At 32.0% G+C, this 20126-nt stretch overlaps 1 protein-coding gene and 1 pseudogene across 2 annotated transcripts in view; one reads left to right on the top strand and one right to left on the bottom strand.

Annotated features, from left to right (window-relative positions):
- TLK1 (tousled like kinase 1) overlaps positions 1-20126 on the bottom strand; it is a 123582-nt gene that overhangs the window by 33686 nt on the left and 69770 nt on the right. For both annotated transcript variants that reach the window (XM_036237970.1, XM_036237971.1), the window contains 8 exons: positions 18496-18571; positions 15522-15568; positions 13772-13867; positions 12804-12893; positions 11789-11881; positions 8320-8430; positions 8069-8205; positions 4868-5056 (listed from right to left, as the gene is read on the bottom strand). In XM_036237970.1, coding sequence (XP_036093863.1) covers positions 4868-5056; positions 8069-8205; positions 8320-8430; positions 11789-11881; positions 12804-12893; positions 13772-13867; positions 15522-15568; positions 18496-18571 — 839 coding nt within the window. The remainder of the gene's footprint in view (positions 1-4867; positions 5057-8068; positions 8206-8319; positions 8431-11788; positions 11882-12803; positions 12894-13771; positions 13868-15521; positions 15569-18495; positions 18572-20126) is intronic.
- Positions 15889-16005, top strand: LOC118614239 (annotated as a pseudogene).

Genomic DNA, 20126 nt, shown 5'->3' with positions numbered 1-20126 from the left:
GATATCTCCCTTTATGATGTGTGGATCTCTCTATATCTCCTTAAAATACTATCAATTTTTAATTTATCTTGAGGCCATGTTATTATGTGCATACAAATTTAGAATTATTCTATGTTTCTAGTGATTTGAACCTTTTATAATTGTAAAAAAACACTTAATTTCTTATAAACATATTAAAACAATTTAAAATGTTTAATAAAGTCAAAATCTTAAGATATATTAATAATGAAAAATTATCAAGAATTACGTATACATTACCTATAGATAATATTAGCTCTGCAAATTATTTACTCCGAATAATAAAAGTCTTTGTGACTAAAATCAGAAACTCCTACCTAAAAAACTCTACTGAATTTTGCTAGTAATTAAAAATTAGTTAAAAGTCAAGGAACTAAGCAAATACTTTACATGTATTACTTCATATCATCCTTTCAACACTGTGATGTAAGTACTTTCATAAATGAGGAAACCAAGACTCAAAGAGGTAAAACAGCTTATCAAAAATAACATGAAAGATTAGAGGTTGAAGGCCACATCTGTCTGATAATGGTGCCTAAAGTTCTAACCACTACATAGCAGTAACTTCATTTTCTATGTTAATTTTTTGATAGAAAAATAATTAAAGATTCATGATCTCTATTCTAATTATACTAGATATTCTGCATACAGGCAAGACCTAGTTTCCATTAAACGACGATTCAAAGGTGTTTTTAGAAGACAGTTGCAGAGTATGGCAACTGTTAAACTCAAACTATAATATATATGAATCAAAGTGCCTTTCTGGCCTTTTTTCCCTATATAAATCTGCATCTGCATAAGGATGCAATTAAGTTGCTATGTAGTATCACTTCATTTGCCACTCCAAGAACACATAGCTGTATAACTTCGGGGTTAGTTCTAAGTCAACATGTGTAATAAAATGGGAAGGAAATGAGATAAGTCTAAGATTATTAAACTACAGTCATGGCTGTTAGCATCTTGGAAGACAAGCAGGAAGCAAAACACCTACAATTAGAAAAATGGTCTACTGAAAAGAAGAAAATGAAATCAATTAAATGCTCGTGTAATTTAGTATTTACTGACCACTTTCCATATGTCAGGAACTGCTAGACATTTGGCAATACATATAAACATAAAATAGTGAGATTAACACTATGATACAGCCAGGAATGCACGAAAGGCAATGGGCACTTAACCTGAGGGGAAGGAGAAATAAGCTAGGAAGAAAAGATTAGAAAGGGCTTCATATTGAAATTGGTATTTCAGCCAAGTGTTAAAGGTAAATAGGAAATGAAGTAAAGAAAGGCAAGGAATAAAATGTACAAAGGCATAGAACCAAGAAAGAATAATCCATTTAGAGAACTGAAAGGAGTTTAACATAAAATACAAAAGGCGGATATTGGGGAATGAGGCTAAAGAGAAAAATAAGAAGGCCTATAAAAGTCCTCATGAGAGTAAATTTTTATCTCAAAGGCCAGTGAAAGAAACATGAAAGTTATATGATGAGACATATAAGAAAACAGTAATCCAAGTTATAAAAAGAGATGAGGTCTATACTTAGACATTATCAATGAAGATGTACAGATACTTTTAGAATGTTATTGAAACAGACATAGAAACTGAAAGAGAGGGAAACAGCTGTTTTTAGTGTCATTAACTGAGTAAATGGTACTGACGTGTGATTGAAGAGACAGAGGGCACCATGGCAATACCTCAAAGTGCTGATTAAGTCTTATCCTTCAGGGGTCAAGAAAAAGCTTTCAAGAGGAGAAAATATCTAGTATGGAATTTAACAAAATGAAAAGAAATTAAGAAAGTGGGTTGGAGTTGAAAGCTGATGGTGAGGGGTAGGCACTGATGAATGGCAAATGGAAAAAAAAGGGTTGGAAGGTGCCAGATCAAAAGTGCTTTATAAGCCATTTTATGATTTTTGGATTACATCATACAAGCGACAGAGAGCTATGTTAGAGTTCTAAGGACGAAAACTAAAAGATCATAATTTTATTTTGAAAAAATGATTCTGACTGTAATAGGAAAATGGATTAGAGGATATGATCAAAGTTGAAAGGGGTGTGTGTATGTGTAAAAACAACCCAAGTAGAGATGGCAGTAACTTGAACTAGAATGGTGTCAGTGGGGTTTTACATAAGTGGATACGGTTGAGATATAGAAGAACTAACTGGGTGTCTATAGGGGTAGAGTTAAAGTTAACATACATTTCCTTCTATATAACCGCTCACCTACCCATTAACCCTTTTATTTAAGCAACAAATTTAATAATTTACAAAAAGTAAATCATTTGCTAAATTGTTTTTTTTTTAAAAAATCAAGAGTCGAATGCTTTAATTCCAATTTACAACATTCCTCCCAAATTAGGAAAGACTTGAAGAAGGAAGTAGATTTTGAGATAGACTTCAAAAGATTATTAGCACTTATTTTTTAATGGAAAATAATAAAAATGAATTATAAAAAATAAATGGCAGCTTGATTTAAAATGTTAAGAGTGACAATCAGAATACTGTTATTTCCAGAACTGAGAAGACAGTAGTACCATTCACAATAGAGAGAACACAGAAAGGATAAGGGTAAGGGAGAGGTGTGTGTGTGTGTGGGGGGGGGAGTGGTGTGTGTGTGTGTGTGTGTGTGCGCGTGCGCGCACATGCAGAGACTGAAATGGGAACGATAGTAGTAAATAGTTTTTGTTTTGGCCTACAGCACCTGGTATTCCTAGTTGGTCTCCCATCCATGGACTAAATAGCCCCAACTCTACTTTGCTTCCAAGATCAGATGAGATCAGTAGGGCATGTTCAGGGTGGTATGGCCATAGACTTAGTAAATACAGTTTTGAACAGGCTACATTAGAGGTTCCTGTGAAGCATTTAAGTACCAGTATCAACTAAGCAAGAACATTACATTTAAGAATGAGATATAAATATATGATACTTGAAAGAAAAGTGGGCTGGAGCAGACAGCAACATACACCTCGTAACTGAAACTCTGAGAGTAGTTGAATAAGAAATGTATAATGGCCTAGAATAGATCCTTAAAATACACATTTTACAAATTGGTAAAGTAAATAATGTCCATAGAAGAGACCAAGATTATGTAGCAAGATAAATTAAAATGAACATTAGGAGAACAAGGTATTTCAAAAACTAAGGCAAGAAAGGATCTTTTGGGGGAGGGGGAGGTCAACAATATTCAGTGCTGCCAAGACTCAAATATCTATGAAATTTAGCATTAAGGAGATAGTTAACAATCTTTAAAAGAACATTTTCAGTTACGAAACAAGAGAACAGAAGGTGAGGCAGATGTCATCATATGAAGATAACAGAATATGGAGACTAGAGGGATTTATAATTGAGGGGTCGGTTTTTTTGTTTTGTTTTCTAAAAGGAAGGAACCAGTAGACAGCAAAAGGTTGGAGATAAAAGATAAAAAAAGGTATCAACAGCAGGGGTCCCTGATAAGCAGGGGATGGGATTCAAAGCATGTATGAAACATTATCTTTTAAGAAAGGAGAAAAAGAATACAACCATATAAAATATCATACAGAAGTGTGTGTATTTTCTACCTATATAAGCTTATGTAAGTTCTTGCAGAATAGAAAAATAAATTTAGCTACATTTGTATGAACAGTCCTCCCTTATCTGTGGAGGATACATTCCAAGACCCCTAGTGGATGCCTGAAACCACAGATAGTACCAAACACTGTATCTACTATGTTTATTCCTATACATAAATATCTATGATAAAATTTACTTTATAAATTAGGCATGCTAAGAGATTAACAATAATAACTAAAACTGAACTATAACAATTGTAACAATATACTATAATAAAAGTTAGGCGAATGTCTCTCTCTCAAAATACCTTATTGTAATGTACTCGCCTTTTTACTTAAAGGAAGTACTTTACAGCTTCTCTTTGGCATATCTGAATGGCCAACATTGCTAGTCTTATGGTTTAGGGTCATTATTTAGTAAAATAAGGGTTACTTGAACACAAGCACTGTGATACCACGACAGCTGATCTGATAACCAAGATGGCTAGTAAGTGACTAACAAGTGGGCAGTATACAGAGTGTGGATACAATGGACAAGGGGATAATGCACATCCCAGGTGGGACAGAGTAGGACAGTGTGAGATTTCATCACAATACTCAGAATGTGAGCAATTTAAAAGTTATAAATTGTTTACTTCTGGAATTTTCCATTTAATATTTCTAGCTTGTGGTTGACCATGGGTAACTGAAACCGTAAAAAGCAAAACATGGATAAGGCAGGGAATACTGTACATCGAAATTTTAACAAAGGCGTTTTCTGTAGGACTGGATCATGATCTATACTGTTTCATTATGTTCTTCGAAATTTTCTATGATAAGCATGTAACTATTTTTTAAGTCTTTGTTCCTTGAATTATAAAGAATAATTCATCTTAAAGTAGAAAATTTAGAAAACAAAGAAAAACTGAAAGAAGAATAACAATACCTATAATCTACCAATGTATTGCTTTCATAGGTTGAGAAAATACATGGAAATTACTTAAGTTAACATTCTCTTAGGAAAAGAAACATTAGTAACTGACTCTATCACTGAGACATGGAAGAAAGAATGGATTCCAGTCTCCTCTTAGGTACCTAAGTCCTCATTTTAAAAGAAGATTAATAAATCTCCACTTACAAAGGTAAATTCAGATATTTGGGCTTATTATTAATTTAGAAGTAAATTTTCCATACTACCTTCCTTCCTGGTCATAACTATTTTTACTATTTAAGTATTAGTTTAATTGTAAATAACATCCATTACTAACATTCGTGCTTACTGGCAACAATTTAAAAAAAAGAAAATTAAAAATGGAGGCTTACAGTTGTGGTAAATTTGGTCTAACAAAGGGATCATTTTCTGCTCCATTGACTGCTTTGTTTTTCCTTTGTTTTGGTTCAGAATTGGTAGAGGGTGCCTGAGAATTATTAGCCGTGGGAGGTTTGCGTTTGGCTAGAAGTTTCCTTTGCCTTTCAATATCTTCCCTTTGCTGATTCACCCATTCTTGTTGCCTGTATAAAAATAAATGTAAAAAAACCATATTAAGTTTCCATTACTTTTCATAGTTAAAACACGAAAATGCGCTGATAAACATGAAAAGGCATATAATATAAATTTTTAACCTTTTGATCCTACCCTTGTGAACCCATTCAGATTCACTGTCTGGGTCTCATCTGAAATATTCATTTCTAAATGAGGTTTTTCTTAAAACCCCTATACTAGGGAAAGATGTGTATCCATATATATACTCTCGTGGTATCTTGTAGCTCCCTATCTCCTTTGTAACAAATACTCCTGTAGATCCTTGATCAGAATATGTCTTGGACTACATCACTCCAGGAGAATGGAGACTACAACTATTTTATATCCTATTGTATTCCTAGTGCCCAGCATAGTGACTGGCACATATTACATATTGAAATAAATGTTTGTTGAATAAAATAAATGCACTATTAAAAAAAACTAAAATTAATTATAAGGTAGATCTTATACATGCATTTATCACATAAGTGTTTGCAGAAAAACTTATAAAACACAGACATGAATTTAATACAGTATTATTATCTAAATTTATCTCTGTTAAAAAGAAATTTTCGGAACGGGCAAGTGATGAAACGAAACAAAAATTGACCCCAATATAAGAAATTTAAGAAAAAAAGAAATTGACAATTTAAAGGGAACAACAAGAAAAATTAGCATGGCTTTGAAAATGGTCAATTAATAAAAGCAAAAATATTACTGCCACCCACTCAAGAATTTAAAGCTTATTAATTCTAGAAACAGATATCATGTCTATTATAAAAATATAGAGTGGAGATTTTAGCAATCTGACCAGAGCATTACGTAGGTAACAGTAAAGCTTTTTTAAACCATTCCATCATACAACACCATAAGCTTATTCTAGTAGTAACCATGTTCCCTTGTAGGTCACCTCACCATGCAAGGAAAAAATTTTAAACTCCACATGGTTATGATATTTACATTTAGAACAAGTCAAATGTTTCAATTCCTTGCTTGCCCACCCCTATTCAAACCAGAACTGCAAAACTTTTACTCTGCTGATGCAGAATTGGCTTTACAAACATTTCCTTTTCTTATGGTTCTAGCCAGGCAGAAGTGGAATATGGTAGGAGTAAAAGAATCAAGAACCACCAGACTAAGACAGAAGAATGAAAAGGGCAAGAAAATCTCAAGAATCATAAAGCAAGAACAAAACCTTAATCCAGTTTTCATTAGGAAGTGAAAATAAATTATTTCAACTTACTAAAAAAGTTATTTTTTAAAGCTAGTTTAGAGCACAATCAATAGCAATAACCCTAATGATTAAAATCCTAATGGAAAGTAAATAATTGCTGGAATGGATATGTAGCTAATACCTGATTATTCAGGAATGACCATACAATGTAGAGCCTAATAACATTGCTAAATTTTATTTCTTTTCTCATCCTCCACCTACTTTAGGTTATATCACTGATAAATAGCTTATCTAAAATATGCATATGTTATAACACACAGTAGACCCTTAAATTCTTGTCAGTGATAGGAAATGCAAGAGTTTTTTTTTAAACTAGATTACTGGTTTACTATAAAAGGATATAATTCAGTAAAAAACAGGTGGAAGAGATATACAATGCAAAGTATGTGTGGAAAGGGCACAGAGCTTCCGAGTGTGCTACTCTCCCCAAATCTCCACATGTTCAAACAATATAAAAGCTCCAGCTCTTTTTTTGACAGCTCGATGGAGAAATTGTAACTACTGGCAGAGTTTATATTTCAGACTTATATTTTTAGTTTATAGCTAAGGTTCTATTATGTAACCTATTTTATTCATTATAAGGACAACCATAAGGTCTGGGTTTAGTAGCAGAGTTTCTTCCTCAAAAATTATGATTTCTCTCTCAAATGTATCCTACTCTCCAGTTTTACTATCAGTTATTTTGGCTCAAACCTAATCACCTTTCATCTGGACAACTCTCCATCTGAACTGTCAATAATTTATCCTCATTCATTATTCCAACATTACTACCAAAGCTCTTTCTAAAACTTGTGACCACACACACTACATACGAACCTTTAATAGCTCCTCATTATCCACAGAATTAAAACCCGAATTCCCTAGCATCACAAGACACTGTCCTTCATTATGGTATACCTAACACCCAGCACAATTGTGTTGAACAAAAGCTGAATAAGTTAACTAAGAGATAGAGAAGAGTATTCTGTGTTAAGTCCTGTACACCAGTGTTTGCAATAGCAATGTTTATGTGCTATTATGTAAAATAATGCCTTGCCTCCATTTTGCATTTAACTGAAATGACTCTGAAAAAGTTAATGTAGATGCTTATACTGCTGATTTTTAGGTTTAAAACTTCTTCCAGAAAAATAAGGAGCAGCATATATCTAAAAAGGGGAGCTGCATAGATCCTGGCTCCTTAACACATAAAGTCAACCAATCCTTACCACCAATTGCACTCAAGAATATATAGTAACAGTGATTTCTTTGTTTTAAAGTTTACCTCAGAAATGTTAAAGCCACAAGTTCAGTTCAACTGATTTATGAGTTCTTGTAACTGGGGCAGAGGAGAAAAAGTTCCCGTCTTCACCAAAAGGAACAGAGAGTAGGCAAGTGCTGAATAGTAACACTTTTGTCAAGATTGGGGAATAGGAAAACAACTAAGTAGAAAGGTCCTAAGATATACACAGATATATAAATCTTCTAATGAAAATTAAATTTTTAACAACTTTCTTCCTAAATCACCCATAAAGCTGGAAAATCAGTTTATATTTTAGAAAGTCATATATAGAATAATACATCCTACTGTATAGATGAATGCTAACTAGTCAAGAAGTCTGCCTAAGCTAAGATTATATCTTTGTTTTGAGTTCTTTTAAGATGTACTAAATTCTATGATCTCAAAGAGTAGTAAGGAGTAAATGTAGAATATAATTCCAAATCTATAATCATTGGAAGTTATAAAAACCCAAAGGAATACTAAATTTTTTAACATGTGAGAATGACTAACTTCACAAGATTCTGAAATGCAAAACCATCTGTCCATTGTTCAGTAAATGAAGCACCATGTCTAACAGTTGTGAAGTGCCCAAGGCGTAATCTGTCTTGCATACTCTTCTCCCGGCTTGACAGTTTTTCTTGCGTACTCTGAAAAAAGGAGGAAAAATTATCACTCAATTATATTTGTTTAAATTTTATAAAAGCATACGAAGGTGAAAGCAACTAGTAAAAAGAAGGAAAACTATCAAACTTTTAACTTACCTTTTCAATAAGCAGTTTCTTGCTCATTGATATGCACTTATTTAATCGTTCTTTGTATTTTTCAAGTAATTTTTGTTGTTCATCTATTTGCCTTCTGAGATCACAGTTAGCCTGCAACATAAGTAGAAAATGGAAAAAGTCTACAATGGAAAAGGTGTATATACAAGACATTCAGGAATATTTTCAATGTTCTGAATAAATTACATAAAGAAAAAAATTAATAAGATTGAGTATGTGAGTATGCTACTAAAAAATTTTTTTTAACATCTACTTACCATGGGATACTATTAAATTCTGTTTAATTGTGTAGTGAAAAGTATATGGAATTTGTACCTATACTCTATGGATTCAAATCCACTCTGTAAGTTACAGGAATCGTAGTTCTTATTTCTAAAATAAATAATTCTAAAAATGCCATCTACCTCAGTTAGTTAAAAGTAACAAATATTGTATATAAAATGTCTAACTTATAATGTCTAACTTAAAAACAAATGATTCTTTTCCATCTTTTGTAACTAATAAGACCTTTTTCTCCATTCAACTTGTGGATGACATTGTAGATGCCTACACAATAACTATTCCCATCATCTTTCTTGGCACAATATACAGATTCTGTTGATTTGGTAGGCAGCCAGATGCTCAGGAAAGTGGCCTCTAAGCTCAGGAGATGAGTCTGATTAGCCTAGTAGAGTGACGAGCCTGAAAGGCTTGTTAGAAAACAAATTACTGGAGCCTACCTCCAGAGTTTGAGTTAGCAGATAATGAGGTAGAGTCTGAAAATTTATTTCTTTTAAATTTATTTCTTATAAATTCTGGTCTCAGGATCGTACTTTGAGAACCAAAGGTGTAGGCCAATCAAGGTGGAAACCAGTGGTGTAATAAAAAATGCTGGGAAAAAGTAAATGCCAACCTAAAATTATATACCTAATAAAATTGTTTTTCAAGAAAAAGGGTAAAATAAAGACATTTTCAAATGGAATTTAGCACTAACAGATCTTTATCATTAGGTGCAATTCAAACAAAATCACAACAAATTCTTTGTATGTGTGTGTGTGTGTGTAACTTAAACTGATTCTAACACTTCTCTAAGACTCCAAAGGGCCAAACATAGTCAAAAAGAAGAGGATATTTGTTCAACCACATATCAAGATGTAATATAAAGCTACAGTATCTGTGATCACCCAAATCTATTTTCTCTTTTATCCTTAATAATGGAAAGCCAATATTTTATTCTGGATTGATATATGCCTAGCTAAAAGACACGTTTCTCAACTTCTCCTGCAGCTAGGGTTATTCTTTTCTATATGTGTTCTGCTTAGGAACAAAGATATCACAACTCTAACTCTAATAAATATTTTGTACCTTGAAATAACCTTCAAGATGAAAACTATACACTAAGGATGACAGAGTAGAAAAAATGAAAGGAGCCAAGATCCCAGATGACACGATGGAATCATCATACCTGGGCTTTTCAAATAGGTTCTTCTCTCAAAAAATAACACATTGTATCTCATTTTAAGTACTGTACTGTTGTTCATGTTCTCTATTACTAACAGCCAAAGACAACTGCTAACTGATAAGATGCTGTGAAAACCAGCATAAGAATATACAAATATAACACAGAATATAGCAGAGAATACAGAAATAGATCTTATATGTGGAAGCTGGATTATATGATGGAGCTGGCAATAAAGTAGACTTTTAATTATATGAGCTGGACAAATGGTTTTCTATATAGAAAAAATTTTAAATGAAACCCTACTTCACACCATACCCAAAAATGAGATTAACAATTTACACTGGAAAACAAGACTATAAAACTTTTCAAAGAAAATATAGAAGAACATCTTTATGATCTTAGGGATAAAAAGAATTCTTGTGGTAAACCTTTGATAATAATTTGTTACAAATAAACCAAACTATAAAAAGATATATTTAATCATATAAAACATTTAAATTTATCTAAGCATCAAAAGATAGCATGAGAAATGAAAAGAAAATTCACAGACTGGGAGAAAATCAATATATATTGATTGTCAGAACAAAAAAATTGACATCAATTAAAAAAACACAGCAATCCAGTAAGGAAATGAGCAAAAAACATGATCAGCTATTTCACAGAGGAAACAAAAATAGTTAATAAATATTTTAAAACAGTAACTAGGGAATGCATAATTAAAGACACCTTGTTACATCCATTAAACTGGCTTAAAAAAGAAAAATCTGATTATATTAAGACTAGGCAAGGATAATGAGCAATGAGATTATTTCTTGCCCACTGCTGGTGGGAATATAAACCAATCCAACCACTTTGGAAAAATGCGACATTTTTAAAGTAGAAGATATGCATGCCCTGTACTCCTAAACATATACCATAGAGAAATCCTTCCATACTTGCCCTAAAAGACATGTACAAGAATGTTTTTAGCCGAACTGTTTATATTAGCAAAAAGTAGAAGCTAAATGTACACCAAGAGCAGAAAAGATAAACTATGGTATGGTCATATAATGCTTCACTATATAGTAGTGCAATGAACAAACAAGACAATCCCACAGATACTGTTTAGTGAAAATGAACAGGACAAAAGGGTACACACAGTGTAATTTTGCATATATACTGTTCAAAACCAAACTGAAATAATATGTTTAGAATGTATATATATATGCCTGATAAGACCATAAAGAAATACAAAGGCATAATAAATACAAAACTTAGAATAGTGGTTAATGGTAAAGGCATGTAAGTGAATGTGACATGATCAGGAAAGGCATACTGGATACTGGCTACTATGATATTGGCCATTATGGTAAGATCATGGATATTGGTAGTTACCTGAGTTTCAATACCAACAGTTCTCAATGCTGGCTTAAGTAAGAATCATCTGGAGAAACTTTTTAAACAAACTACCAGTGTGCAAGCCCTACCTATATCACATGGATTTAATTAGAATCTCTCAGGGTAGAGTTTTGGCATTAGTATTTTATAAAGTGCCCCCCACGATTTCCGTCATCCAGTGATTTTTATAAGCATCAAGGGGTGAGAACCACTGCTTTACTCACATTATAAGTATACCTTTTAATGTGTCTTTTTATAAAGTTTCCATTAAAAATCTCACAAGATTTCAGCAGTTTCTTCATCTTGTATAATATCAAATGTCAATTAGGTTAATATCAAAATAAATTAAAACTAAAATGAAATGTATAATCTGTCTTATAATAGTTGATCAAATAAAAATAAATTTTATTAACTTCCTTCTATTTCTCCAACTGTTTCTCAATTAGCATTTTGAAGAGCTAATAAAATAATTTTTACTTTAAAGATGGTATTTTCAATCATGTACTTAGACAACCAGAAAAGGTTTTTTTTCCACGTATAAAATTTTTACAACGCTAAGAATTTTCTCAACAGTATGACTATTGAGAAATAATGAGTCAAATTTTTTTTTTCCCTCTATGACTTACTACTTACCCTGAGCAAGTCATCTATACGACCTTCCTTCTTTTCCAGGTCCTGGTTTTTATTACTTTCTAATGCTGCTAATTTCAGCATTGTGAGATCAGTCTAAATGAAAGAAAGCTATTTTATTATCTCCATTATATATAGCATGTGAACATAAAATTAGATTTTACTGATTCTAAAAAGCAAACAAAATAGCTGAGTTTGTGTGTGTATGTAAAGGTTATTCCAAAAAGTCTCAATGTAGTTTTAAGTTTTAATCATAAGTATAAGTGCTACAAACTTATAAAGAAACATTTACATATTTAAAATTTTAGAATATTGATATGTTGTTCATTAAATTCAATATAACCACTACTTTTTGCTATCAATTCTAGCTGATTTTTGAACATGGTATAAACTTCCTTGAGGTGTTCACTGACTGACCTAATAGAAAAAGTCTCATGTCAAATCAGGCAACTGAGGTGGCCAAGCAAAAATATATACTCTCTCACTCCCCAGTATGAGACGGTGTCATCCAAAACCTGTCATATGTAAAAAGTTAAAATGAAAAACTGAGTATTCAAAATACATAAAACTAAGTGTTAAAGGTATCTGATTAATTCTAGTTTTCGAGTGATTTTTCTAGATGAAGAGCATATATGAATATACATAAATATAGACACTCAAAGTGAATTGCTTTAAAGTCCACTTATAAAATATAAGTGGACACAAAGACACTAACTATATGTAGTTGGATGTTAAGTTCAAAAAGAATCAGTAAACAGAATTGACATGTTATGGTTGTTCTGTTTATTCAGTTTGCCTAAAACATCTATATATTTAACCAGAGTGTAATAAAGGACAGTAAATTGGGTATTTCAATTTCTCACCTCTACAAATTGTTCTTCTGTTTAGTAATTAGCTTTGATGTATAACTAATTTTACTTTATGACTATGTCTAAAACAAAAAGAAGACATCCTAGATGTTTGTACACAGTTGGTCATTGGTTTCTCAGAAGTCAGAGAAATTTTAATTACTATTTACCTGAGTAAATTTAAAGGATAACTGCTTTGGCTGCACAACAGGGTGGTCCCCAAAAGCTAATGCAGTAGGAGAAGGGCTACTAGGTCGAACCTTTAAAAAAAAATTAAAATTTTTACATTAGCAAGGAAAAATATAGGATTCTGCTCAGCAATGACTACTTAACATTTCTTAAGTTTTTATCATGATAATGAACTGAATTAAACACAAAACTTTTAATAACCATTTATTCAATAAGCATTTACTGAGTATCTCCCTACAAAAGGCCCTGCCCTTAAAGAGTTTATATTTTAGTGCCATAAAAGAAGTTTTAATGTTTCCAATTTGATACTGATTTTAAAAAACCTTTAATTCATCTTTAAATTAGTGAAAGCCAATATTATTTTTCTGGTCAGCCACTGAACTTTCACATAATGAAAGTAAAGAAAAAATAAAATCCAATATGCAAAGCAATGCATATGAAACAACTAGGTCTTAAAACGTCAGAAATAATCCAAAAAGTTATCAGATAATTTTCAGGTCCAAGATCCCTCTCCTATACTAAAATAAATATCCAAGGTGGATGGATGGCTGCATATCTTTTTCTTAAGGATTCCCAGAAAGAAATCATGCTATCATTTTAATGCTTAAGAAATTTAATTTGTAAGAAAGTTAAAAATTAGAAATCAGTAACTGAAATTGAACTGATACAAAAGTATTCATATTAAGTCCCATAAGCTCAAGAACATTCTTCTACAGAAACATCACTTCTTGAATGTACTTAATTTAGGAAAACTTTAAGAATCTCGTTTTCAGAAATAAAGTTCTAATAGCAACAGATCATTAAAAAGGATTCGACTCACCTTGTAGTATGACTTTTTAAAAAAATATAAACACTAATATATGTAGATGTTCTCAAACAACACAAATTATAAAAGTAATTCAGTATACATAACTTTCTAGACATAAGACTATGGAACATAAAAACTTACAGATGAGGAAGGAGTGGAATGTGAGTGTGAATTTTGAGGAGAACGGATTGCAGGAGGTATGCCTCTTACTGGACTTGAGCCATTCCCACCTTGGTACTGAGGGAAAAAAAGAAAACATCACAATTAAAACAGGTTTATATAAATGTTATTTTAGACACAGCATTAAGAATTAAATACATTTTATTTTAAATTAAATCCAGTAGTCATTTAAATGGGTCAAGAAAAAGCAAAACTAAGGTCAGGCACAGCTAAGCCCTTAATAGACTAAAGAGAGAATACTGATCACAAGAACATCACAACAGTATGTCTTGTACAGACCTTTATTTTTCAAACATTGTGACTATAACTTGTTATTGTGGCAGACTCAAGAGCAACGAACATATCCTATTTTTCCTTCAAATTTTAGTACAAAATTAAAGTCTAAAACTCAACAATCACTTTAAAAGCTATAGTGATAGCATTGATACAATGTCATATTTGGTGAACCAGTATAACCCTTAATCCCAAAATACTTTAACATGTTTATATGTAGGTGTTAGTGAATATAATCAACCATCTTAAAACAGAATCACCATTCTCAAGATCTGTTAAATATCTAAATGGCCCTATCACAATATAAAAGAATTCTACAGACCAAGTCCCTTCCCTAAATCTAATAAAAATCGAGCCTTTCTTACATGCATGCAGGACATGCATTACTGTGTATGACTTACCTATAAATGAAGGGAAGCCACCTACTCTTTTGCATAGCTACCTTTCTCATTTCTCATGTTTCTGTATCAAGAATGGAGGAGAAAAAAATTTGCTGATACTGGCTTCCTCTCAGGGTTTTAGGCATGAATAGCAGAGATGGGGACTTCCTAGTGTGTTCCTTAAACAACTTTCTGCAACCTAGGGACTTTGTCTCATTTTTTTTTTTTTTTAATCTATAGTGCCCAGCATAACACCAAGCATAGTAGGTATTCAAGAGACTTGAGATTTATTTATTTGAATTGATCCAACCTTAGGCAAAGATTCTTAATAACACTGAGGGACTGACCTCCACTAAAGAGCATTAGGTATCTCATGATCAGCAATAGTTTTATCTTAGATTATGTAAACCCAAAAAACAATGGCTAGAAAAAAAATTTTTTTTTAATGCTGCCCTTCCTCTAATCAGCAAATTCTGTTCTCTCTCAAGTAAATATATTTTTCAATCAAGTATATGTTTATTATTTCAATAATGATATTAATGTTTTATAATGTGGAAATGGTAGCCAACAGTGTTTCTGTGCAAAAGCAGGGAAACGTTCCAGGATGGGGTAAGAGTCTAAATTTACCAGTGTTTATTATTTTCAGGGACTCTTAGATTGACAACTTTATTATTACTTAATCTCCATCCACAAGGCTCAAATATTGCTGTGGTGCAATAAAGCCTGTATTGACAGTAGAAAGTTCTATTCTTCGCTCTTTCATTTTGAATTTTTTTTAGGTAGGTTACTTTATATTTCTGGTGTTCATTTTCCTCACTTTGCCTATCTCCCAGGCTTGTTATAAGCAAATACGTGAGAAAGTACATTGAAAGTTATGATGTGTCATACCAATGTAAAAGTAAATTTTAATGTTCCTAGGAAAACAGGATATCACATATTTTGCTCTCCTCTGCTCTAATCAAGTATATAATCAAGAGCTGACCCTGTGCTCCAAAGCCATGATTTGAGTCCATAGCAGAATTATATCAAGAACTGGAGGTATTCCTCAATGAACTTACTTCAAAATAGTCGCTAATTTTGTGGCCACGTCCCCCAATACTTTTTCCTAAAATATAAAAGCAAAAAATTTTATAGATTTTAAGTTACTTGTGATTTTAAATGTCAATTTTTAAAAGTTCCCAATATTGAAGAAGGAAAGAAATCACATTAAAGGCTCTCCCGTTTTTAAAACTACATTATTCATATTGCTTAATGTTTCCTAATTTCATTAAAGCAAATTAATGGATTAAAAAAGACGAGAGGCAGGTGCAAAACTGACAAAGCAATCACATCTGAAATAAAAGAAAAGCTTTGTTAACACAAACCATAACAAACTGATAATACCATGCTTCAATATGCTATCTTAAAAAATGTGTTTGTTTCCGGGTCTACAGCCATGCCACCCTGAACGTGCCTGATCCCATCTGATCTGGAAGCTAAGCAGGGTCGGGCCTGGTTAGGATTGGATAGGAGACCACCTAGGAAGACCAGGTGCTGTAGGTGTAAAAAAAATAAATAATTAAGGGATTGTAAGCTGACAAGGTCCTTGCAATCTGGGAAGTCAACCAAGGGTTGCCTTGCCCAAAAAAATATAAATAAATAAATAAATAAATAAATAAATAAATAAATAAATAAAGTTTCTGTTTCCTAAAAAGTATTTACCAATTAATAGGCTGGTTTTTCAAAAATAAATTAAGATTTTAAGTACTGATCTTTATAACCATATTGATAAAGTGATCCAAATCATTACAAATCACAATTCTTTAAAAGTTTTGCTCTAAAATGGACTCTTCATCAGTTTTATAAATACTGAATTATGAAGTTCTTAAGAAAAATGGTGTTTAGAGATACTTTTTTTGGATGGGAGTCATCTATCCTTCATTGAAACTATGTAGAGTACATGATTTCTTCAAGTTACAAAAGGAAAACTAACAATGCCATGGAGTTAAAGTTTTGGATAATAAACATATAAGTCAATCTAATATTGACTTAAGAGTCATTCATTCATTCATTTTATTCAACAAACAGTTCTTGAGTGGTTACTATGTGCCAGGCATCACTGAGATGAACAAACAATATGTTTAAAAGTTCAACTATCTTAAATTCCTTCTTGGAAGAAGATAACGGGATCTAAAAAACAAAAACAAAAATAAAACAAAACAAAAACCTAATTACTCAAGACTATAAATGCTTCCTAGAAATTTTGAATAATAATTTTGTACAGATGTATTTAGAGGTCAGATAAGACTGTAAAGGTTTTATATCAAAGGAATTTCCTTTCTGCCTGTAACAACTTTCCTACAGAGTTTGAAGACATGTTATTTTAAAATGAACAGAGAAGTTTTTGGCTGCCTACCCAGAAACTACTTCCCAAATTGAACCCAAATTTTGTTCTGTTAACACTCCTTCCCCTACGTAGCACATATAACTTCAGGGGAAGCTGATTCCTATCCGGCCTCCATTCCTAGTTCCGCTTAGGATAAGAAATCCAATTTTGTTCAGGTATCATCCTTTTTCCACAAAGCCTGTATTTCTAAGGGAACTTTTTAATCTATTTCAATTTCAGAGATGGGCCTGATTTTTCTAAGGGCAATAATACCTTTATTGGACATAAGTAGTTTTTGGAATGGATACATGACCCAGTTCTGGCCAACAGGATGACAAGCAAGGTTTGCCCTGGACTTGAAGAAGCTTACTTCAAAAAAAAAGAGGAAAACACAGAGACAGAGACAGACAGAGAGAGAGAGAGAGAGAGAGAGAGAGAGAGAGAGAGAGAGAGAGCGAGAGCGCGAGAGAGAACGCGCGCCAGACCTTCTCTTAAAGCTAATACAAGTGAGGAAGCTGAAATGAATAAATCTAATTAAAACTGGTAATCAGCCTAAAAATGTAAGAAAATCAGATAATTTTGTGGATGGCAGACTACAAAGGAAAAAAGTGGGTTCTTAAAGACACAGGTTGGATCAACCAACCCATAAGTCCCACCCTATTTTGTGATGAGCTTTTAAGTGAGTTTTTAAATCTAAAGTTGAAACTATTGTAACTAATATACATTTACACTAAATAAAGCTTCAAGTATACTAACCAAATCTTGGGGGAGCTACACTAGGATCAAAAAGGAGCTCGTGGCGTACTGAGATACAAAATACCACATACCTAGAGAAAGGTGCCAGAACAACTTCATTTCTTCCTTCCACAAAGACAGTTGCTGAAAATACATTCCTTGATACCAGTATCATATGTAAATACTAAGTCGTGGGTTCATAGCCCTAGACTTTACAGAGCGGCCCCAAAACATGTAATATATGTATAAAATCATCATTATATGCAATTTAAGAGTCCAATTTATTATATTTAATCTTGAGTAGCCAAATTAAATGACAATACTATTTTGTTGTCCATTATAAGAAGTTTTGTAGTCTAGCTAATTTTCTAGATAGGAAAGTCTAGATAATTTTCTTATGTCATATCACAAAAGATAGGTATGCAATAAAAAGAAGAACAAGTATGAAAAGAAAAGATGGTGCTTTAATGAAAGTCTCTCAATTATTTTTAGATAGTTTTTTTTTTTTTTTAAATAAAAGGGATAAGTACGTTTGGGTACTTGTCTTAAAGTGAGATTTATAGTAAGTGCTTATTCAATACCATAATTCATATAAAGAGAGAAAAATAAAAGATGTAAGGTAATGCTTGCCAAGTTTGGGCATAATTGTCGTCTTTCTATTCTCAAAAAAAAAAAAAAGGGGGGGGAATGTGAAAAAGACTACCAAGAGTAACCACACACACTACTTGTTGGTACAAAAAGATTCCAATTTCATATTATTTCTTATGCAAAGTACGTTCCTAAACTATTATTAAATGCAGAAATTACATAACAGCTATAGAAATCATAGAAACACAAAATTATGTTACAATTAAACTATTAACTGATTAAACATCAGAATAACTAATTGTAAATGCCTATTTGGCTCTGAAGGAAGATTTTGCTTTACTTACCCTGACTACTTTCATTCTGGTTTTCTGCTTTCCTCTTTCTTCCTCTGGATGATTCTGATTGTTTCTTCTCTGGTGTCTATGGAAAGCAAAATTAACAGAATTTTAAATTATAGTTTTAACATACCAAATTATTATAGTCAGTATAAAAATCATTTTTTTTCATAGTAAAATATAAATTTAACAGTGCTCATGCAATATAAATGTATAGTTACTTATAATTTATTTTAAAAAATAAAATTTCTTACTCTGTAAATTTTAAAAATTTGAAGCATTTGAAGATCTTGTACACATTACTTGAAATTCACATTTACAGAACATGACTTGAAGTAAATGAAAAATCAGAGAGTAACTAGCCTTTAAAAGGTGTCCTTTAAATTCTTAACTGGACAGGGCAAAATAACAAAAAAATCTCTTTTTCCTCTTAATTTTCTACTATTCACACTTATTTAATCTATAAAGTAAACTTAGATAAGAAAAAAAAACCACACAAACCCTGATATATACAATCCCTACTAAAAGAACCATTCACCTAAATGCTTGACAATTATTATCCAATAACAATCATAGTAAATTCATAAATTATGCCCTCGATCAAACTATAACCTATTGGCCAAATCTGGATGGACACCTGTTTTTGTAAAGTTCAGAATCTAAGAATGACTTTTACATTCTTAAATGATTGAAAAATTTAAAAATCAAAACAAGAATATTTTATGATATGAAAATTTAAAAAATTCAAATTTCAGTGTTCGTAAATAAAGTTTGATTGGAAAACAACCACAGTCATTCATTTATGTTTTGTCTATGGTTGCTTTCATATTACAACAGCAGACCTTAGTTGTTCTAACAAAGACCATACAGCCCACAAAGTCGAAAATATCTGGCCCATTACAAAAAAAAAGTTAGCAGACCCCTGCCCTACATGATGGCTTGTTTTCAAATTATAGGTTTGTTCTATTAACTAATAGCAAATATTTTTATCAGGCTAAAATAATAAGCAATTTTTGTGGAGTCTAACAGACTGTTGCACTTAGATAAAATTAAAACCAAGAACAAAAGCACAAGGCCCTCAAATTCTAGAAGTATGACAAGTGTATCTGGTTGCAGAACAAACAATATTTGGATGAATGAAACACCAAGACAATTTAAAACTTACATACATCTCTAAAGGTAATGCAGTCCCCTAACAAGGAAGAGATTTAGTCCATCTTTTAATGTCTCTGAATAGTTCTATGATTAAATGGTATGAATGACAATACATACCTAATTCACACTGAGCACCTATCATTCCTCTAAGTATTATTTGGGGGATATTAAGTTCTCTTATCGCCATTTTGCCAATGAAGTAACAGATTCAGAAAGGTTAAAATCAGTGTTACTAGTCTCTGAATTCTTTAAAGACAGAAGTTAATACCTTTTCCCCACCTCACCCTCCCACCCCCATGCCTGTAACATAATTATTACTTGATAAATGAGTAAATATTAAATAACTTACTCAGGATTCAATTCTGCATTCCAAGGTCTAAATGTTTTTTTTTCTCTATGTGACATACTATATGCGCTACATCAAGAAGTGAATGAATTAACTATACAAAAATATTTCTAAATGTTATTAAATTCAAAATTTCATT

The sequence above is a fragment of the Rousettus aegyptiacus genome, unplaced genomic scaffold (genome assembly GCF_014176215.1).
Source record: "Rousettus aegyptiacus isolate mRouAeg1 unplaced genomic scaffold, mRouAeg1.p scaffold_m13_p_2, whole genome shotgun sequence".
In the NCBI taxonomy this organism is placed as follows: domain Eukaryota; kingdom Metazoa; phylum Chordata; class Mammalia; order Chiroptera; family Pteropodidae; genus Rousettus; species Rousettus aegyptiacus.
This window is presented reverse-complemented; position numbering and strand designations above follow the sequence as displayed.